Source organism: Anopheles marshallii, chromosome X (genome assembly GCF_943734725.1).
Source record: "Anopheles marshallii chromosome X, idAnoMarsDA_429_01, whole genome shotgun sequence".
In the NCBI taxonomy this organism is placed as follows: domain Eukaryota; kingdom Metazoa; phylum Arthropoda; class Insecta; order Diptera; family Culicidae; genus Anopheles; species Anopheles marshallii.
In genome coordinates, this window is record NC_071325.1 from 8,766,487 (window position 1) to 8,787,351 (window position 20,865).

The window sequence follows — 20,865 nt, forward strand, 5'->3', positions numbered from 1 at the left end:
TTTAATCTCTTCTTGAGTCGTTTCTCTCGCAAGGAAAAAAACGAACAAATATTCTTTTTTTTATATATATACGTCGCGTGAAGAGAACTTCAATACCCGAACAAACAAAAGGAAGGACGCACGATGCGCATCAGGATGTCGAAGCGGAAGAAATTTTGTCAGAGCATGTTTCTTTACAATGTTTTCATCCCATTACATCTCTTCAACTTTCTTCCCTCCCACATGAGTAATAGCGTTTAGTAAATGTACGCGCCGGTGGTGCCTGGTAGAGTTTTCAATTTTGTAGCAAGTAATTGAATGAAAGAGAAAGAAAGAGAGAGAGAGAGACAGAGAACCAAAAACAAACTATGTAGGCACCAAGTCCAGCAGATGAACATTCCTACAGCGCTTCGATTGGTTGAACAATACAACAGGAGATTAGGTAATCATCAGCATTACTAAAGATGATACTCTTATGTAGACATGTGAGTTGCTTATAAGCAGAGAGAGAGAAAGAGAGAGAGAGAAAGAAATAAAACCGGAAGCGATCGGTCTTGTTTTGCTTTCAAGAGTGTTTTTCACTGTTTCACCAAAAGTTTCAGATGAGTCAAGCGTGTGCGCCACTCCCAACAGAAGGCATTCCTTTTTGACCGCGAAATAATTCCGTGCTAGGAAAGGGTGTGTTTAAGAGAGAGAGAAAAAAAAGCCCCGACTTAATAACCATTCATATCAGCTAATAATGTTTTGTTTAAGTGTGTTTGGAGCTGTTTGTGGTTAGTTTTTTTTTTATACGAGTGCAAAGGATACTACACGACGCTAGAGACAGAGAGCCACACGCAGTCAAGCTAATATTTAACAACAACACCACCACCCAAATGCATCCTCTGTGCTGCAAATTCTGCGGGGAGGAATAGGACAGGATTACAGGAAACGTGTAGTGGTGTAACAGACACCACACGCACAGATACGAAACTCCTGATGGGATCCACCCACGAGACGGAAGAGCTATTTGTAATTACAAAATAACGATGGCAAAAATCCCCTCACTCCCCCTCCCTACTATTGTTGTATTATTATTATTACTTATTATAAATATAATTATTATTATTATCGTAGTTATACTAGCAATGCTGTACTGTGTCCTAATGAAAGCAATTTCTGTACCGGAGCGCGCAAATCAACGTGATATGTTAAGGAGAGGATAGCGAGTGAGAGAGGGATATAAAACATGAAAGCAAAATGACATTACATTTGAGACATTATATAGGTAAAACAAATTATTAAATTATGAGTGCAACAACCGATACGAGTGCATGCGTATGTGCCGTACAAAAAAAAAGCGGACTCGGTTTGTAGTTGTGTGTGGGACTGACTGGATCCCTATGGGAACGAACGGGAAGAGATTAGTGAGTGAGGTTTGTTTAAAATGTTGTGTTTTTCTTGCAGAGATCACACAATCCATTTTTTTGTTTTGTCCCGCAAAAGCACCTCAAGACAAACCACAGGATATGATAATGATGTGTGGTAGTGCACACAGGTGTGCAGTGACCGAGCGAGGAAAAGCCACCCAACAAACACTTGTAGGACGTACAAGTGCATCGATTAGGGTTGGGCAAGACTGGCATAAAAAATCGACTCCAACAATGGTATGGAATCTTTTACACCCGAAAAAAAAGAAATACGACAGTGTTAAGTTTACTGTTTCTCTCCCACGCACACATACATACATACCTATCCTCGAATAGGGATCGAATTCTTATTTCCAAGTTATTAAGCGCATCTAAAAATTGATATTTCTACGTTTATTTCGACAGTTATGGTAAAATTTCTTTTAAAATTTATTGCTATAATAAGCAAATGTATCGTTGTGTGGTGGGATCGTATTTGAAATCACCAAGCTAGAAATTCTATTCTCCATACTACAAACCTTCGCGAAATTGTAAAAAATCCGCGTTACTCGAGTATTGGGCTGTACAACAAACCACAGCTACGCAGTGTAAAATATGCTCTCTCTTTATAAGCAGTTAAAAAAACGCTTTTTTATCTGTGGTTAAACAAATAAGAACAAAAATGTGAAACAAAATGGTTGATCCCTCTTTCCCCGTGTAGCGCTCGTCGTTGGTATTGTTTTTCTTTGTGTATATGAGTGTTTGTTTTTTCCTTTCTGTTCCCTCCATACTATCTCTTATCGTAATGGTCGCCCAATAAGCAAGAGTGCAAGAGAAAAAAAGACATTAAAAACATTGTTCAAGTGTAAGGTGGTTTTTATTTTTTTTTTAGTGTTTACAAACAACTAAACACACAATAAACCATTCTAATGATTACCGTATTAACACACACACTCACACCGATATACACGGTAGGCTTCTTTAAATGCAAGAAAAAAAGCCCCAACTAAAAGAAACGGTTATATGTTTTGCTTAAAAAAATAATATCCCCCGCCAGCAGTGTGTAAAAGCAAACCATAAGGCAACAAGCAAATATAAAACAAATAGGACAGACTATATATTATATTAACACCGCAGACGGGGACAGAAATCGAAACTATATCGCAACCGCGAATCAGCCGAATGGAATGTAATATTTGCTGTTAAGAGGAATAAACAAACAAAAAAACTGAGCAAAAAAAGCACTAAAACGGAACTAACATGCGATAAGGTTTATAAATTGCTGTGACGGGAAGGAACTCTCCGACGGCCGTGTGAAACGAAACGAAAGTGAGTGAGAAAAAAAGCACAGCAGCTGGAAGAGAAGGAACCTCTGGAAAAACCATCAGGAAAACTTCGATTAACAGGCTTGTTAAGGGAAAGGTAACGAGATAGAGAAAGAGAGAGAGAGAGAGAGAGAAAAAAAAGGGAACGTAGATAGATAGATAGAAAAGTCGAGCGTTTAGAAGAATGACTTTTTTTGAGACGTTGCATAAGCGAAGAAAAACAAAACTACTAAAATGGTAAATAGAGGCAAAGGCAAAAGAGAAAAGAAAAAATACAGACTTGAACATAAAAAGAGAAAGAGAGCGAGATGGGGGAGGGGGAAGCCCCAAAACAGGTGAAACCACTAGTGGCACAACGGGAAGTAAGAAACAAAAAGTGTTATTAATTAATTTCAATAAAAAAAAAAAACAACAAACACATTAACTAGTGAACAAATCAAAACAACAACAAAAAGCTTGTTTAACTTTATTACATTTATTTCTTGTTTAATTTTGTTTTATCAAACAGTTTCTAATGAAACAAAAAGTCAAATTGTTTCTCCCTCTCTCTTTCTCGTGCTTTTTGCTCTAATTTTTCGTTTAACAAAATCGTCCCCCTCCCTCCCCTTCCCTCCGGCTAATCAAATGGAAAAAAGTAATAAAAGTGTTTAAATCTTATTTCTGTTTTGGATTTGTTTTCTTTTTATATTCATTTACCGGAGGAACCGTGTTGAAGGAAATTTATTAAAAAGAAATTTGAATTATTTTTCGAATATTTAAAAAAAAATTCCTAATGAAAGAACGTACTACATTTTTTAGTTTTGTTTATTTTTCACTAAACAGAAAAAAAAGATTAACCGAAAAATTAAACACATTTTCACGTTTAAAAGTAAGAGAAAGAAACTTCTTTCTCATTTGTGGTTTTGTTTTCTTGCATTCGAGTTACAAAGATTTTTGTTGTTCTATAATTGTTTGTATAATAATAATAATAATAATGTTCTTTTAATAACATATATCTTTCCCGTGTTTACCACGAAAGCGCAAAAGCTTTTTTGCCATCGTTTTTGTTGTTTTTGTTTTGCATTTTTAAAGGGCTGTGGAACGTGTTTTTGCTTTGCTGTCGTTGAAAAATTGTATTAGAGGGTAGTTTAAGGCGAAGCTGTTTTTTTTTATTATAACATTACAGTTTGGAGTTATGCGTCCTGTTTTTAAGGGCGCAATTGTGTTGTTTATTATTTTTTAAAGGAAGCAGATGTTAAAAGGAACAAAAACAACAACAGAACCACAATCGGATCGTTATTGAATGTGGGTGAAAACAAGCGAGATCGCGCCGGCTTTGAGTTCGGAGTGTTTACAGTACGGCACACTAAGCACACAGTCTCATTCTCACACCCGAAAACCCGTTCGTTTTGCAATCCAATTAACAAATTAATTAAAAATGTAAAATAGAACACAAGCCGAAAAGGGGGGGAAAGTACATCACCAACTCGTAAGGAACAGAGATTGGAAGGAATATTTTGTTTATGTTAATTAGTAATACAGATCTCATAATGGCAATAATAATAGTAATTAAATTGTATTAACAGATTAATTATGAGACGAAAGGACCGCAAACGACCACATTTGCTAACTGGGGAGGGATTTTTCTTTCTTTTTTTTTGTTATATACTGTCCTTACCGGGAACGCGTTTCGGAGGAATAATAAATTGCTCTTTCCCTTCCTTACCGTAATTAGACACTTGGACATATCTATAACTCTAGCCTGCACATCTCTATACCGTACGAATCGCTCGAATACCTGGGCGCCTTGATGCAAACTAATAAGAATCCTGCGGAACGTTTCCTGTAGCGAGTATTTTGATCATTCGATCCCACTAATTCCTGTACGATTCCCGTACCAAAAAAAAAATGGGGATTTTGTTCCTTCTGTGGCTCATCCATCTAGGTACAATACACGATACAGTAACGGGGAGATGCTGTTTCGTGTGTGCGTGTCGTAAACAATGGGAAAACAATCACACACACACTGGGTTAACGAAACAAAAAGGATATAACTGTAACATTTTCCTTTCTCTCTTTCCCTTTTTCTTTAAATGTTATCCCTTCGAAACGAAATTCGCCCATCTACAGTACGGTTGCACGTAGTAAAAAGGTAAAACTATTAAATTGCGTCCTTACTACCGTTACCGCCCGGTTGCGCTAGCATCTCCTCATAGCCCGCCTTCGGCCGGTCCGCGTCCCGCTTGCTATGATGATGGTGGCGTTTCGATGACTTTTTGCTGTGCTTTTTCTTCTTGCCTTTGGCATCCTCCTCTTCCTCCTCATCCTCCTCCTCCTTTCCCTTCTGGCTGGTCACCTTGCCCTTGTCCTCCCGTTTCGTACGCCCCTTCGCAACCTTGGTGCTTGGTTCCTCCTCGATCATCAGCATCATCGTGTCCGGCGCATTTTCGCTGGCCCCCTTTTGCACATCCGACAACATCGACCCGGCACGCTCCTTGTCGGTTGATTTTTTCTTTTTCTTTTGCTTTTCCCGGTGTTCGGGTACGTTTGCGGTCGGTTTCGGGTGCCTCGACGAGGAACGGTGACCACCGGACCGTGATACCGCCGGTTGCTCCCCGCTTAGGTCAGTCGGGCCGGCACGGTTGGTTTTGGCGTTGGCACTACCGTCTCCATCCCGCAACAGCATCACGTCGTGATGTTTGCTGTTATTGGCCGATTTTCGTTTCAGTTCCGCTGGGTAATCGTCATCGAACGGGCTACGGATAAGGGCAACATGATTTAAAATGTTATGTTTGTTTGTGTGATGCATTAGTAAGGTACTTACGCATCCAGATCAATGTCGAGCGCCCGGTGCGGATCGTTCGGGTCGGCATTGTTCTTATCCTCCGTGTCGGACAGTATTGCACCTTCCGGTAGCTCGATTACCGTGTTCACGACGTGCAGCGGTTTGGGATCTGCGGGAGCAACAATGCAATGAGGGAATTATTCATCAACGACGTCTCTTAAAACTAGTGTAGTGCTGAATAAATCTTCTAGACATATCGCCATGCTGAGATCAAACCTTCCCTAAACAAGCCTTATTTTGTTTATCACCCAATGAGCAGTGTAACCCCCCGGCTTACCATCGCTTTCCGAATCGGACTCGTCCGAGTAGCGCTTGTTTTTCTTGCCATGCCGCTTCGACTTTTTGCCCGTTCCAGTCTTTTCACCTTTGCCCTTGCGTGACGACCCTCCACCCTTCCCGACCAAAACGCGCGCTGAACGATCCGCATCCATGAGATATTTATCCGACCGTTTTGTGGCTGGTAAATGGAATCGGTGAGATGGTTAGTGTGTTACTATTGCAAGATTATCATATAACACGAAAAAAAAAGCAGAAGAGGCAACGTACAATGTATTTGGAGAGGCACTTCGAGTGCAATTTCAGCGATCGGTATATCTTCGTACGCGTCGTGCTGGTAGTCGGCCTTCTTTTTGGCCGGTTTTAGATAGTTGGGATTGTTTGTTTGCTCCAGCAGTCGTGCTTGTCTCATCTGAATGAAAAGAAAAGGGAAAACATACACAGTTATGCAAAGTATTGTTTGTTGTTTTGCTGTAAGAGCTCCGTACCTTATCAAGCTCTTCCTGTGTGTACTCAATGCGCTTGTAGGAACGTGATCCACCACCACCATTTGTTTCACGTTCGCCGCCAGCACCACCCCGACCCGCACCGTCGGTCAGGAACAGTGGGAATTTGTCGTCATCACTCGAACCACCGTCCGCACTGCTGGCGTCTGCCGATTCGGGCGGCTGGTTGATCCATTCGTCGAGATCGAGATCCTCCGGCAGTTGCACCTTGCGCTGGGCTTTCGGTGCGACCGGGTTCAGCTCGCTGGCAAACAACCCCTGGAGATCGGACGCGATCTGCTCGATCTCGTCCCATGCGGCCGTGGCGTAGCCTGAGGTAGCATTCGTCTTCCCGTCCGGAATATCTTCTTCGCCCTCGTTCGCGGTTGCCGGTGTATCCGGCGCTAGCTCCAGTAACCCACCCAACGGTACGGCCGGTTCAGCCGCACCGAGCGACTCCCGCAGCAGTGCAACCAAAAAGTACACGGAACTGGCACGCTCCTGCACCTCGATGTCCGCCGAGCTGAGGTAGCTCCGAAGCCCTTCGTGCAGCTTCTGACAGTACGCATCGATTGCAGTCGCATCCCGGTCGCGTACCGCTTCGCTGACCAGATGGGCAAACAGTTTCAGTGCATTCTGCACGTACACCGCCTGTATGTGACCGGCGACCGGTTTCGGTTGCAGCAGCACCCCTAAAGTACGCGCCGGTCCGTTCAGATGGGTGGCAAACTCGCCCACAATCCAGGCCGCCGCATACAGCACCTCCTGCATCGTGCCGTTCGGTGCCGCGGTCACGGGGTAAGTCTCCAGCAGTGTTGCCATCTCGTTCACCGCGAACGTACGCACCGCCTGTACGCGTATCGCCACGTCTAGCAGCTGGGCTGCAATAAGTCGGCCGTGCCGCGAGCCCGACTCCAGCAGAATCAGCTCCACCAGCACGGTTAGGTACCACTCGAAGTTGGTGACGTACTGGTACGAACCCTGCGAGCATATCTCGATCACCTTGTACAGCAGCTCGTCCCGATACGAGGACCCTTCGGCACGTTCCATGTGTCCGAGCAGTCGACGAACGATTTCCATCAAGTTCTTCTTCGACACCATGCCGTACAGCAGATCGAGCGCACGCAACCGTATCGATTCGTCCTTATCGTCCAAGCAGGCCAGTATTAGGTCCTTGTGCGTCTGCACACTCTTCGGATGGGTCTTCAGGATCTTGGACATTGCTAGCAGGCCGAGATATTTCACTGTTTCCCCCCCCAGAAATGGAAATAGTTCAATTAGAAAATGAGATGACAATGAATTGCAACCATGCTACATACGGTTCTGGTCCGAATCCTCGATCAGGATACGAAGCTTCTGGACGCACAGCTGTATGGAAGCGCTATGATTCGGCATTCCGCTGCTGATGCTTATTAGTACCGCGATCACGGTATTGATGCACTCGTACAGCAGGCTCATTGCCGACGTGCTGTCGGATTGTACCAAAAGAGAACGCGTTAAACAATATATGCAATGAAATCGTGCAGTAATTTGGAGTGTTTGTTATTTTCCCCCTCGTCTAACAGGAACAAAGGTTTGAAGCGCTATCTGGAAGCCACTACGAACTCTACGCAAAATTGACTACTGTTTTTTCCCTGTATCACCTTTCCTTATATGCCCATAAAACTATTAGGCGATCTAATTTGGGGATCAGAATGAACAATTCTAATCTTTTTCTAATTCTAAATCTGGAACACATCTAATATCGTATCTCCGTTAAATGCGGTAGTTTCTATATAGCGTATCTAATTAATCCAGTATGGATTACGAACATTAGGCAATGAAGAACCACTACATTAACCTTATATCAATACTCTAAAATCAAGAATCAATTGTTCAGCATTACTTGGACGGGAATTCTTGATCTGAGCTGGTTTCTTTCTAATAAGTAACAGTAGGTGGAAGCTATTTTTGAAATCTAAGCTACCAAATCATGATACTATAGACAAGGAGGTGCCAAATTCCTAAACGATATCCTCTTATTTCTAATTCTCTATTCTCCAATTACCTTTGACATGCCAGTCTGTTCTAATATGTTACTAGGTAGAAAAGGCCTTGTTTGTTAAATTAGCTGGAAATGTCCTAAGCAGTATGTTACATTAACTAAACAATTTTCTAGTTGGTTTACCAGCTTTTACCATCTATAGCAGGGGGCATCTATAGCAAAAAATTTTATCTAGCCCTATAGAAAATTCAAAAACCTCAAAAATTCCAAACATCACAAAATCTCGCCACCACGTTACTATCAAAAGATATCTGGCCTCTGCTGCAGATTTGTTTTTACTATCTGGCCCTATTTATAAAAGGTCTTCCGATCGCTGATCTTGAGTCCTAATCTTTCACCATACTATTTGGATACTCAAGATACTCTGTAAGATTCTTCTTAAAAGGAATGTTTCATAATAGCATTTTTGCGTTTAAAATGTCCCAAAGACAAAGGTAATGTTTCCAGTAGCAATATCTAAAAATAACAAGCATTCAGCGGAACAAACATTACGTTTCAATTGGCTTCTACGAATCGGCGTATGCAGACAGACAGCCACATATGGAAATAACCAACAACAAAACAATAACCACTTGTATCAAACTTGCCTATGAATTAAATTGGTCAACGGTTCAATTAGCTTTTTGCCTAATCTGGGTTCTAGCGGAGTTAAAGCACCGAACTGGAAGTAAACAGAAACGAAACAAGAAAAGAAACTTGGTTTTAGCGACAAACGGAAAGAAAACAATCAAAAATTGTTTGTGTGACAATGTGTAGAGATATGTAAATAGAAGAAAACATGGCAATTAGCATCCGAAAAAGGGTTAGGAGTGGTATTGCAACCCTGTTTGTTGCGTTGTAGGAATGATGGGTGTAGTGTTACTGTACCGTGTTACTAAAAATCGTCGAAACAACACCAACAAACAAACAAAACCGAACGTAAAACAGAGATCACACGTGATACACATACAGACGGCCACACACACCATTCGCAACAAGAGAGCTGGTGTATTGTTTCCGTAGTTTTGATAACGAATGGCAAAAAACAGTACGTGAAAATGATTAAAATAAAAAGAAGGGAGCATCCATTAGCCGATATTTCCGCCGCATGTAAAGGTTGAATGTTTGGAGCAATAGAGAAAGAGAGCCAGAAGCTTGAAAGAAGCTGGGGCGGGGAGCAGTAAAACAAAACGAACGAATCCTACGAGATTTTGGGGGTTTCAGCGGGTTTGTGCGCTTCACAAAACTCTAGCTTTTCAAAGCCGAACCTGGAAATTAACTCGATTAGAGGATGCGTCAGTTTCTTGCCCAACGCTGGCTCGATCGCGGTCAGGCTGGCAAACTAGTCGTTGGTACACGGAAGAAGAAAACATTCGTTAAAAATAAAGACCATCGCTTTTCACTGAAGGTGAGTTTTTTTTTGCGTAAATCTCCCCCATCGGTGGGTGATTTGGATTCTCTTCCGGTATTTGGTAAATTAAGTGTAGTAAGTGAATAAAAAAAGTTAATTAACAACATTAAAAACAGCCCGCAAAGTTACAGCACTTACCAGTTTAATAATTTTGATCAACATCCAATTATTGGTCGATGTGGTCATCAGCTTGAAGAAGATGGGCGCGAGCGACAGATAGTTTTTCGGATTTTTCCGCGCCAGCTCGCAGATCACGTTTACCGCCGCGGACTGCACGCTCGGGTCCGGATCCTCGAGTTTTTCCTTCAGCTTTGGAAAGGCGGGCCGGAGCGCTTCCGGGTACCGGAGGAACACTTTGTACATCATCAGCACCGCCTTCATCCGCAGATACGGTTTGGTGGAGCTCATCTGAAATTGCAACGATGCGACGATGAGACAAGGCAAATCAGACATCGGTGTTCATTCCCTTACCAGCGTCATGATGTCGTTGGCGAGATCCCGGGACAGATCGGTTGAGATGAAGCAACTCAGCCCGGACAGTGCAACGCCCGCATCGTACTGATTGGTGGAGCTTAGATCCTTCCGGATCATGTTGGTCGTTAGCATCAGCAGTTCGCTGTCCGGATGGAAGCACTGGCTGGCGGCAAGGTAACCAATCCGCTTGCAGGTGAACCGGTTCGAGCTCATCACCTCGATGATATTAAAGCCGGCCCAGGAGATATCGTAGCCGCACATCTGCAAATACGTTAGCTTCGCCACCGCATTGCTCTTGACGCTGACGTTATCCTGTCGCAGCTCCTGCTTGATCTCCTCGATGCACTGTGCGATGTACTTGGCCTGCAATGGGTAAGAACCGATGAAGTATTTGCGATCAACGCGGTACAGCAAATTCCGCAACCGCGGTCGAGCCTTTCCGAGTAGCTCCATCGTGCAGGAAAGTCCCATTCGCGACTGTCCAGTGGTCGTTTGCCTACACCCAAGTCCGGTGTAAACGCGCCAATCCTTTCTGCTTCACTTACCTCGTTATCTTTGTTGTTTCGTATGCCGCGCACCAGATCGGTTAGGTTTTTGTCAAACATCCGCTCCAGGTTGCCTTTTACCATTTTCAACGCCATTTTGTCTGCTGCGCGTTTCGTCGCGTGAAGGAACAGTGGCAGCGGCGAGAATCAGTCTGATTGTGGCCGGCTTCTGATGCGGAATCTCTAGCGCTGGTGAAACGGCTGTACCGCGTTTGATTGATTCGTGCGTGGGAGACACACTCCCGTGTTATAGACAGGTGTGCCGGTTGATTGATTCGCTTTTCGGACGGGAATGTGATGGGTTTGCTTGGTTCTTGAGTACCCCACGACGGGGTGTGATTAACATTGGCCCACAAGCGGACCTGAGACTGGGGAGCCGCTGTCAGTGCGCTTTTTTTTGTTGCTTAAGGTGCCAGCTCACACAATCCTACCCCGGTCACCTAGCGTAACTACGCATCCCTTCGTTTACCTAAGCCACCCCCGACACACTCCAACAACTTTCTCGCCTGGAACAGATTCCTACCCCGTTAGCCAACACACATACACGCGCAGGCACACAGCAACTGTCCGAGCAAAAAAAAAAACAATATATTTGGCCTACGTGGGGCACGATATGGAATGCACCCTAATGCGTTTCTGTCTGTTTTAAAGCACCACGGATACAGCAAGACTTGCCAAGTCACTGTACGCCTGAGCTATGGATAAACGGGTGCACCAAGAACTTTCGGCACCTTTAATTCCTCGTTTACGGGGGTTGTGAGAAATAACAAAACCGAAACCCTTTCCGGAAAGTGTTTCTGTCGCTGGTTGCAGAGGAAATTTTTGCTACCAGCGAACTAACTTTTTTGTCCTATCTCTCGCTAAACCGATAAACATACGGTGGGGGCCCTATAGAAACAGCAGCACACAAACGGAAAGGAACGGTACCGCGCGGGCACGGTGAAGCGGTGCACGAAGTGGAAAAAAAAGTGATGATCTGTCAAAATCGGATGACGTTTCTGCTCGATTTTTTCCCCTTATTTTGAACAGCTGTCAAATTTGATCGAAGTGAGAAATTTTAAACTGCACGACAGCGCGTTTCGTCGAGAACTGCTCGAAAACCGTTAGAAACGGGATTGTTTTGAAAATTGTAGACGAAATTATTTCATTTAATAAAACTTTAATTATGCATTTGAGAATAATTAAAATTTTAATTGATACATTTTGATATGAACAATTTTGAATCGGAAATATTGATTTTAAATTTAAATTGATGATCGGATGCAATTTTTCAGGAAAACACGAGTTACTGAACATTGCTAGTTATTGTAACCAATTGCACCTATTTCGCTTCATTATTTTTTGCAGTAGGTCGTGTCACAAACATTTGAAGATTGATGAGTGCTTTGAGAAACAAGTTATGACTTGAAACACTCTATTAAAGATTTTTCTCAAAAGATTCATAAACCACGACGGTAAAATAAACAGAATGTAAAATTTATGCACTTTTATTTTTTAATTCTCGATACAATAATTCGTCAAAAATATTTGTTACACACACGCATGTAAGAGGTTTTACTGTTACTATTTGTCGTATTGGATGATATTTCGAAAAAATACACTACTTTGCATTTCCATTTCCATTAGCGACAGTTGCAGCCTGTTCGGCAACAAAATCAAATAGTGCACGCTGTGTTAGGACCCCTACGAGACGTTCTGTAGGTTCAGCACCTTTAAAAAAAGCAACAAAATGTTAGTCGCATTGTTCGCTGGATTCATTTATAAGAAGAATAAAATCGACTTACCCGCCTCTTGGCGCGTCACTAGCAAAAAGCTATCCTTTTCCAAAATCCGCGAGGCACGGCCTACGTTCTCTTCGTGGTCGATCTTAACGTACTGTTTGAAGATGGCCCGACGGACAAGATCGGACGGTTTGACCAAGCGATTGAGCAGTTTGCTCAAAAGGTTTGGCAGATGCACCACACCCTTGATGGCGCTGCAGGAGAAGAAAAGTTTTAGCAGTTCAAAATGATCTCACTATCTAATGATGTCGCGACGTTAGCGGTGCGACTTACCCGGTGGCGTCAACAACAGGCAGATGGGTACGATTGTTCTGCTTCATCGTTGCAATTGCGTCACTGATAGGCGCATCATCACGCACCGTTAGGAGCGTCTCCATCGGCAACGTTTGTACTTTATCATTCCACCACCTTTGGCAATTAAAAGAAGCAAAACCCAGCCAACCATGTTACGTGCCTGTCAATCAGCAATACCCGTCCCGGCCCTATCAAGCTTACTTCTGATTATGGCAGTTGTCCGACTCCTTGAAGTAACGCGCCTCCATCCAGTTGTCTGATACGAACTTGGTCAGATAGTTGCGAATATTGTCCGGCAGGATCACCACACAGTTCTGGCCCTCCTTCAGCTCCTTGGCCGCCTCGAATGCCACGTGCAGGTTGCCACCGCTGCTACCACCACACAGCAAACCCTCGTCCCGGATTAGGCGTCTCGCGAGTGGAAGTGCTACACGGTCGTTAAACTTGTACCACCGGTCGACGACAGTGCGATCGAGTACGGTCGGCAGGAAATCGTACCCGACACCCTCCACCTCGTAGAAGCTCACATTCGTCTGGTTAAGTTCTTCCGGTTCGGCCAATATGGAACCCTCCGGATCGGCCGCAATTACCTGACAGTTTGGACAAGACTCCTTTATCTTACGGCCGATGCCGGTCATGGTACCACCGGTGCCCGTACCGATGACAACCATGTCCACGCGCCCTGCCAGCTGCTCCACAATCTCTGCACCCGTACCGTCATAATGTGCCAGCGGATTGCCGGCATTGCGGTACTGGTCAAGTATAACCGAGTCCGGGATGGAACGTTGCAGACGCTGCGACACAGCGATAAGACCTTCCGGCGAGTCGAACGCTGCCTCGGTCGGTGTGCGTATCACCTCCGCACCGAGCGCCTTCAACGTGTCCACCTTTTCGTTGGACATCTTCTCCGGCATGACGATCAAACAGCGGTACCCGCGGGCGGCTGCAGCCATCGCCAAACCGATCCCAGTGTTGCCGGACGTCGGCTCAATGATGGTACAGCCAGGCTTCAGCAAACCCTTACGCTCTGCCTCCAACACCATCCGTACTCCAATGCGATCCTTCACCGAGCCACCCGGATTGAGGAACTCACATTTGACGTCTAAAATTGAAGCCGTGCAGTGCAAGTTAATTCCCGCCAACCAACAACATCTCTCGAACATACTTACAAACATTGCATTTCAAACCCAGCGACTGGGGAATTTTGTTGAGCTTCACCATCGGCGTTCCTCCAACTGCTTCCAGAATCGAAGGCAGCACAGACGGTTTCGGAGCGCTTGCAAAGGAGTATAGAAAAAAAAGGAGGTAAAACGATACTGATCTCTGGACATCCGTACTTTTGTTATTGAGGAATTACCCTCCTTGGTAAATATTGGTGCGCTTTCGGAGCTAGCAACGTCATGAGCAGATCAACTACATTTCACGCTCCAGTGTCTAGATGGAAACAAACATCGATTGACCCCGCGCAAATAGTGACCCACCGGTAGCACCGACTGGTAGGTTTATCACCTAGTCGTGGCAACAATACACACCCATCTTCGTGGGGAGCAAAACCCACACTGTGATGAACGCGGGCGATAGATGCGTCAAAATTCAGCACGTGCTCGTCCGATTATTTGTGATTTATAGCTGTGGTTGCAAAACGACTTTGGTTTTGTGTGAAATATAAGGAGTTTTGCTAAGAATTTCCCTAAAACGTCAAGCATCACTAAGCATTTTGAACGTTTATGCATGGCAAAATAGTTTTAAATACAGTTTTGCATGACATATAGCTGTAGAGTTCGAAAAACAACGTGAATTCCACATAACTGAAGATAAGTAACTGCTTTTTTATACTCTTCCTGAGGTGGGTTCAAGAAAAAGGTATTTACTACTAGCTGTTTTAGTGAACTTAACTTAGTCACATCAGCTACAACAACACCTCATCAAATAAAAAAACAGTAACAAGCTAATGATCTACTCTCTGGAAGCTGCATCTTCAGATTTTAAATCGTGCTAATTAAAAAAAAACAGCTGTATAACACTCTAGATTTTTGAAATGCCAGAATGTGCTCTAAACCACGTGCCAGCGCAGCGAAACTAACTGACCATGATCCCTGACCCCCAGACGGGCGAATGTTGAACTCGTTCGCTAATAACCAGAGGTCGTCTGCCCTCGGGTACCTCGTGTTTTGCCGGAAAGGGCCACACTCAATTGGCTGGACACTATCTGCCGATGCTAGTTGACGTAAGTGGCCGTCTAGTTCTGGTGCTTTTTGGGAGGTGCAGACTCCCTGTTATCAGTGCGTAGTTTGGGACGCAAATAAAGCTGATAGCTTGTGTTAGTTCACTAGATTTTTATTACTTTTGCTAGAATTTTTAAAAGTTCTCGAATATGTAACACATAAGGGATGTGGGCTTCTGAGCCGAACTGCTTTGCTAACAAAGATGATATTTTTAACATGTTTTTAACACAAACAGTGTTGTGACATACAGTACTAATCATCCACTACAATCCAGGCAATAAGGTTCAAGAAATCAATATAGTTCTCTTCGCTCGTTCCCTTCAGACGTAATGTTACTGTTGTGCCTAGTTATTAGCAGACATTGATATGTAAATCACTAACGCGATATGTAAATGAACCTCTTTTTTAAATACGCACAGGTGTTTCTGCGACTCTATCTAATCTAGATTGACTTCTTATTTACTAAAGCCTGTTTAAATGGTTGCCTTTTAGAGCAAAGCTTACTACACTTTTATAACGCCTAAAGACCAATAAATACTTTCCCAAGTTCAAGTTCCATTAGGCCAAAGCAGAATAGTTATAACTAAACGTCAAACATGGCTCACCAAGGCTACTTACAGTGGTTCATGATGATGCGGGCTAGTTTCCGTCGTTCCCAGAGACCAGGTACACCTCGATGGTTGATCGGGACGGATAAAGTGCGCCATCGGGTCCTCCTCAGCGATGGTCTGTTGCTTGGCGTTCACTGCCAGATGCCCATTCATGGGACAGCTGCGATGGCTTGCCATCCTGTTCTCCTTCTGCTGGTTGATAGTGATCACACTGTACGCCAAAGCCAAACACCAAACAAACCAAAAAAACACTGGCACACCTCTTATTCTTCTACCCACAAGCACCTACTTATTCTAACACGCAGGTATGTCCAATGGGTCGAAATTGCCTTGTCCGGGGACGTCCGAACGGTACGGAAGTGGGAACAAAAATGGGCTGCAGGAAAAGCAATCAATGCACGTTACACGAGCACCGTGTACAGCAGTCAAATGGCGAAAATCTCTGCAGAACGAGTGCCTTTAAACCTCCGCACACAGCATCACATCGGTGAGCGTGTACGAGTGTGCCCGGTCTGTGCGTGCAGCAGTATTGGTTACTCCCTTCTTCCATGGTTTCCACCGCTTACACATCCTTCCAGCCAGTAACGCAGCACGGTGTCGATTTTGCGGCATTTAAGCTAGGTTTAAATTGGACCATTGGAGTGTGTCTGAACAATCCGGCACCAACACCACTACCACGGGTAGCAATTGGGCAAAGACCCCAGGAAGCGAAGTCTTGATGGTGTTTACAGCAGTGGTTGCGGTTAGGTGATAACCGATCGGTGCACTATACACGATCCCATCCGGCGTTACTCCGCCATCGTCGTGCCTTGTTTCGGTCAACGTTCGAGTCGGTTTAGGAAGGCGATCCGACTTATCAACGATGGGCTCTAATTGACCGCATGGTTTCTAAAAAACTAAACAACGCACTTTAAGGGTAGGTAGAGATGGAAGTGAATAAGAGTAACAGGTGAAAAATTATGCGTAAATTTAAAATAATTGCAAAGCCATTCTTTAATTCTCACTGCTTCCTTTTTATAGTTATTGTAAAACAAATACTTCGATACATATTTTATACTTCCTCAGTGTGTGGAGTTGAAAGTTGAAACCCCTTTTCGGGAAACATCAAGCAACAATTGCTAACCTGTTTGGGTAATGGTAGGGAAAATTTGCCAATCCATCTTTGCTTCATTCCATTTATTTCATCATTTCCTACTCTACCCTGACCTTTATCAATCGTTACTTCTTGGTTTGTCGTACCAATTTATTTTTTTCAATTTTCTTCCGTGCGAAATTGTTCTTATCGCCCTGCCTTTCTTTATCCGCCTTGTTTACGTTTGTTCCGCTTTTTACTTTATGCAACTCCAAAGGTTCTGGCTTTGTCAACAATTCGTCTCACATCGGGCAAACATTTCCCAGGAATTACACTTCTTACATTACATGAGAATGTGGTTTTTACAGTACGATCGCGTTCTAACCGCGCGGAAAAACTGATAAGCACAAGTCTAGATATCTGTTGACGATGGTGGAACCACACTCAAGCGTACTGAAAGTATGATCCGTGATAAATAGAGCGTTTCGAACAGCTACAAGACACTTATGGCTCGTGATGGTTGTTATTATAATTCCAATTATCAACAAATTTCATGGGAGTATTTCTTAAGCTGCTTGCGGTTCAGTGAGGTTGGCATTTAAAATCATAAGACCGCATTGAGTTTAACAAAATACCTCAAAAGAGCTTTGTAGGACAAACAAAAATAAAATAAAAATTTAAACAACATATCTAATCAAGCGATAGTACGGCAAAAACTGTCATATTGGTTGAAGTAAATAATAAATATTTAAACATTCCTTTTTAGCCAGATGCAATTAAATTATATAACCTCACCGATTTAATCTGTAGAAGTAATTTTATAAATTAAAAAAATAGAAGTTTTTTTTTTATTTCAATTGAATAGACGATTGGTGTTCTCAAAACGGTTGTGGTAACCCTGTAATGTAACTCACCGTCAGCAGGTGTACACACGTGCGGCGGGAATGACCGACTGATCATTCCCGATCGCTTCTCAGCTTACGTGGTAGTAGTGATGGGTTTTACGAAACGCACCAACGGTTCCGGTCCGGCTAGTCTAACTCCGGTTCCTAACTCCTGTGAAATAGAAATCATGCGTGCCGGTCAGAATTGTATGAAGAGATCCGGGACCATTTTGGGATCTGTTCGGAACCATCCATCAGAACTACCAAAACCATTAAGAAACTGATAGTTTTAGTGTTAAAGTTTTGTTTTTAAGTTAAGTTAAGTTAAGTTAAGTTTTGTTTGTTTTTTAAGTTTTGTTTTGAATATTAACCATACATTTTATTTTTAAATTGACTGTAACCAACATATATCCTAGGAATATTTACATAACGAATATCGTTCTTTATGTCTTATTCTTTATCTTCTAATTATACTCATTCCACGAGTTACGCGGCACACGAATTACGCGAATTCGAGATACGCGAATCTCGAAATTTTGTCATTCCGTGTAATTTTGCACATGGAATTAGTTATTTTATTAGTCAAATTTTAAATTCCCCCCAAAAACTCGTAACATTTTATTATTAGAAACATTACTTTTATAAAACATTTACTCGAATTGTTGAAATAAACGTAAAAACGGAATTATTAATGTGCTTCGTGACGCGAAAAGAAGAAATCGATCGCTGAATACTAAATACAAACGATATTGTAAAGGGAATTCGAGTTACGCGAATTTGTCTGGCACAGATCATTCTAGTAACTCGGGAAAAGGATGTAAAACACAAGGCAAGTTACCTTCTTTAGATAAGCAAATCTAAGTGAACTACAAATTAATATGAAAAAAGAGATAAATAAAAAAATATTTGTTGAATAAATTGATTCTAAATTTTATACATAAAAATATAATAACAGTATCACACCCTTCAGACATGCTTACAAGATTTAACTTTATCTCAAATTGCAATCCTTCCCCAAACCGCCATCCAACACGTTAGCTTTAACACCAGCTTTTCACACCGGATCTCACGCTCACGCCGGTATCTCACGCATTTGCGCGAGCTTGCGAATGAACACTTGCATCATCCGGCGCGGCAAACCGCTTGCGTCATGCGGCGTCAGGTTCATCCGTCAGCTGTAGCAACGAAAACCGTGCGTCTCGCACCCCCGGAACTGCCCGTTCCTTCCGCACGCTCCGTCCACTGGACGCCGATTTGCACGATTCGCATACGCGGTTCGTTGCTGAATCATCATCATCGCCCCGTCGATACCGGGAAAGTGTTATGACGTGTTCGACGTCGTTTGATTGTGCCGCCGATCGGCCGGTAGTTTGGTGGATTGGTACGGTCGATACACGTAGCTGACCAATACCATGCCCGCGGCTCCGATACGTATCGCATCATCGGGCACCCATATGGCGTCAACGGTGATAAGCCTCGGGTGACCGTGTCTTGCTAAATCATGCCCATTTCCGCCTTAGTCACGGTGGACGATACTGATGACTGGTTGCAATGGAGCGCATTGCAATAGAAGGTGCAACCTGAAATTGTCCTTACTCTTTTTTTTAACTGGATTATTATTAAAAATAACCTTTAATATTACCTTCAGGAGAAATGTCGATCCCAACATTATATAACGGCGAGGATGATCATGAAAATGTGTGAAGAAAAAAAAAAACAACACCCGAGCGGGTGAGCGATAGCCATGAATCAAAGATTTTCGGGGTTTTTTTTTTTACATAACGAAGTTATTTGTCGATGCAAATCAACCAGTTGCGATGATTCACTCTGCAACTTTTACAATTAAGATGGCAATCGTTGCGAATAGCGGCGCTGAGTCATGGTAGCTGTGTAAAGTATTTCAAAACTACTGCAATAACTCCCGCTCTGACATCAGTGGAATGCTATGAGAGTGTGTGAGTCAGAAACAATGTTTTAGCATGCAACTATGCTCGGTAAACGTTGTAAGAGGTTATTCGAATGTTTATACAATATTATAGCTACGAAGCGTTTTAAGAGTTGAAAAAAGAGGTCAAGATGCTAGGTTATGTTTGAACATCTTTTGGAGTTTTTAGAGATTTACATGTAAACAAGTTCATGGAGATTTATATGAAAGCCAGGGATTAGTTCTATAGTAACTAATTATTTAATAATAATACATAAAATAATAAATTAAACGAGCTTTAAATAAGGAGTTCTAGTTCAAATGACTGATCCTGGTAGGTCTAATGAACTCTCCAAATTAAAAGAAAAAAAAACATGTATTTCCATGTATGCCAACACATCACGATAGAGACATTCCTTCAACATTCCTTTCACAAACAACGCTACGCACACAACAAGCGGCGCTGCTTGCACACAGGGAGTTTCGTGTGAAATTAACATCAACAAACAAACACGTGGTGCGTCACTGCGTTTTGGGGCGAGCGTCACAGGACGACGGCGACGCATTCGATGACGAAACCATCGACACACTAAATGATCAGCTGTTTTTTTCTTTATTACAACCGCCATCATCCCATCACTACTTCCACGGTGGTTGATAGTATGCGTTTAGTTGTTGTTGTTTTGTGTGTAGTTGATCGGTTTGATTGATGCAGTTTGGAATTTCCAGGCCCCGCATTACTTACGGTGTTCATTCGTGAGTAATCAACCGTTTGCATTAGGGCAAATCTCTCGTTCTTAGGCGCAAACTATAAGCAACGGTGAATAATCAAACGGCAGGATGGAATTTCCGCCCCAACACCGAAAGGCACATAAACGACCCACAGTACACCGTGCAATGACGCAATCTAGCGGTGTTGTTACAAACGTCTTTCTTCCCCCTGTCCTTTGCCCTGCCTTTTGCCGACATGGATGGGATGTAGTTTACACGTACGGTAACTATTGTGCGTTTGTGGCCTAAAACAACCTCCGTGCGGCTGCCAATACGCTGGATGTAGTGACCATTTTTGGAGAATTTCTGAGAAGATTTCAACAGCAGACGCTAAAAGCGTCTTGAGACAACCGACTCCGGGCGGCAGGGTCAAGCACAACAACGTGTTGAACGGGCGTGAACCTGTACGATCATGTTCCGCACACGGGAACCGAACGGCCAACACGTGCGTACGCGTGGCTTTGGACGCTGGAGTTCCACCGAACCCCGCCGCAATTGCGCAATGTTGCACGTGAAGGTCGCCACCAACAGGCCGGTGTGTTGTACCGCAAACAGTGATCTATCTCTCTGTCG

General features: G+C 43.3%; 2 protein-coding genes across 2 annotated transcripts; both read right to left on the reverse strand.

Annotated features, from left to right (window-relative positions):
- Nucleotides 1–4,832: 4,832 nt before the first annotated feature.
- Nucleotides 4,833–10,826, reverse strand: LOC128713848 (AP-3 complex subunit delta). Its single transcript, XM_053808722.1, has 10 exons — nucleotides 10,731–10,826; nucleotides 10,183–10,548; nucleotides 9,850–10,119; nucleotides 8,909–8,982; nucleotides 7,597–7,745; nucleotides 6,281–7,521; nucleotides 6,063–6,204; nucleotides 5,794–5,973; nucleotides 5,496–5,625; nucleotides 4,833–5,427 (listed from the first exon to the last, which is right to left on the reverse strand). The coding sequence occupies exons 1-10, from the start codon at nucleotides 10,824–10,826 to the stop codon at nucleotides 4,833–4,835; spliced, it is 3,243 nt and encodes a 1,080-aa protein (XP_053664697.1).
- A 1,504-nt stretch (nucleotides 10,827–12,330) lies between these two features.
- Nucleotides 12,331–15,818, reverse strand: LOC128718881 (cystathionine beta-synthase-like protein). The gene is made up of 6 exons (XM_053812500.1): nucleotides 15,649–15,818; nucleotides 13,975–14,081; nucleotides 13,007–13,907; nucleotides 12,785–12,919; nucleotides 12,515–12,705; nucleotides 12,331–12,440 (listed from the first exon to the last, which is right to left on the reverse strand). The coding sequence occupies exons 1-6, from the start codon at nucleotides 15,816–15,818 to the stop codon at nucleotides 12,331–12,333; spliced, it is 1,614 nt and encodes a 537-aa protein (XP_053668475.1).
- Between the last annotated feature and the right edge of the window lie 5,047 nt (nucleotides 15,819–20,865).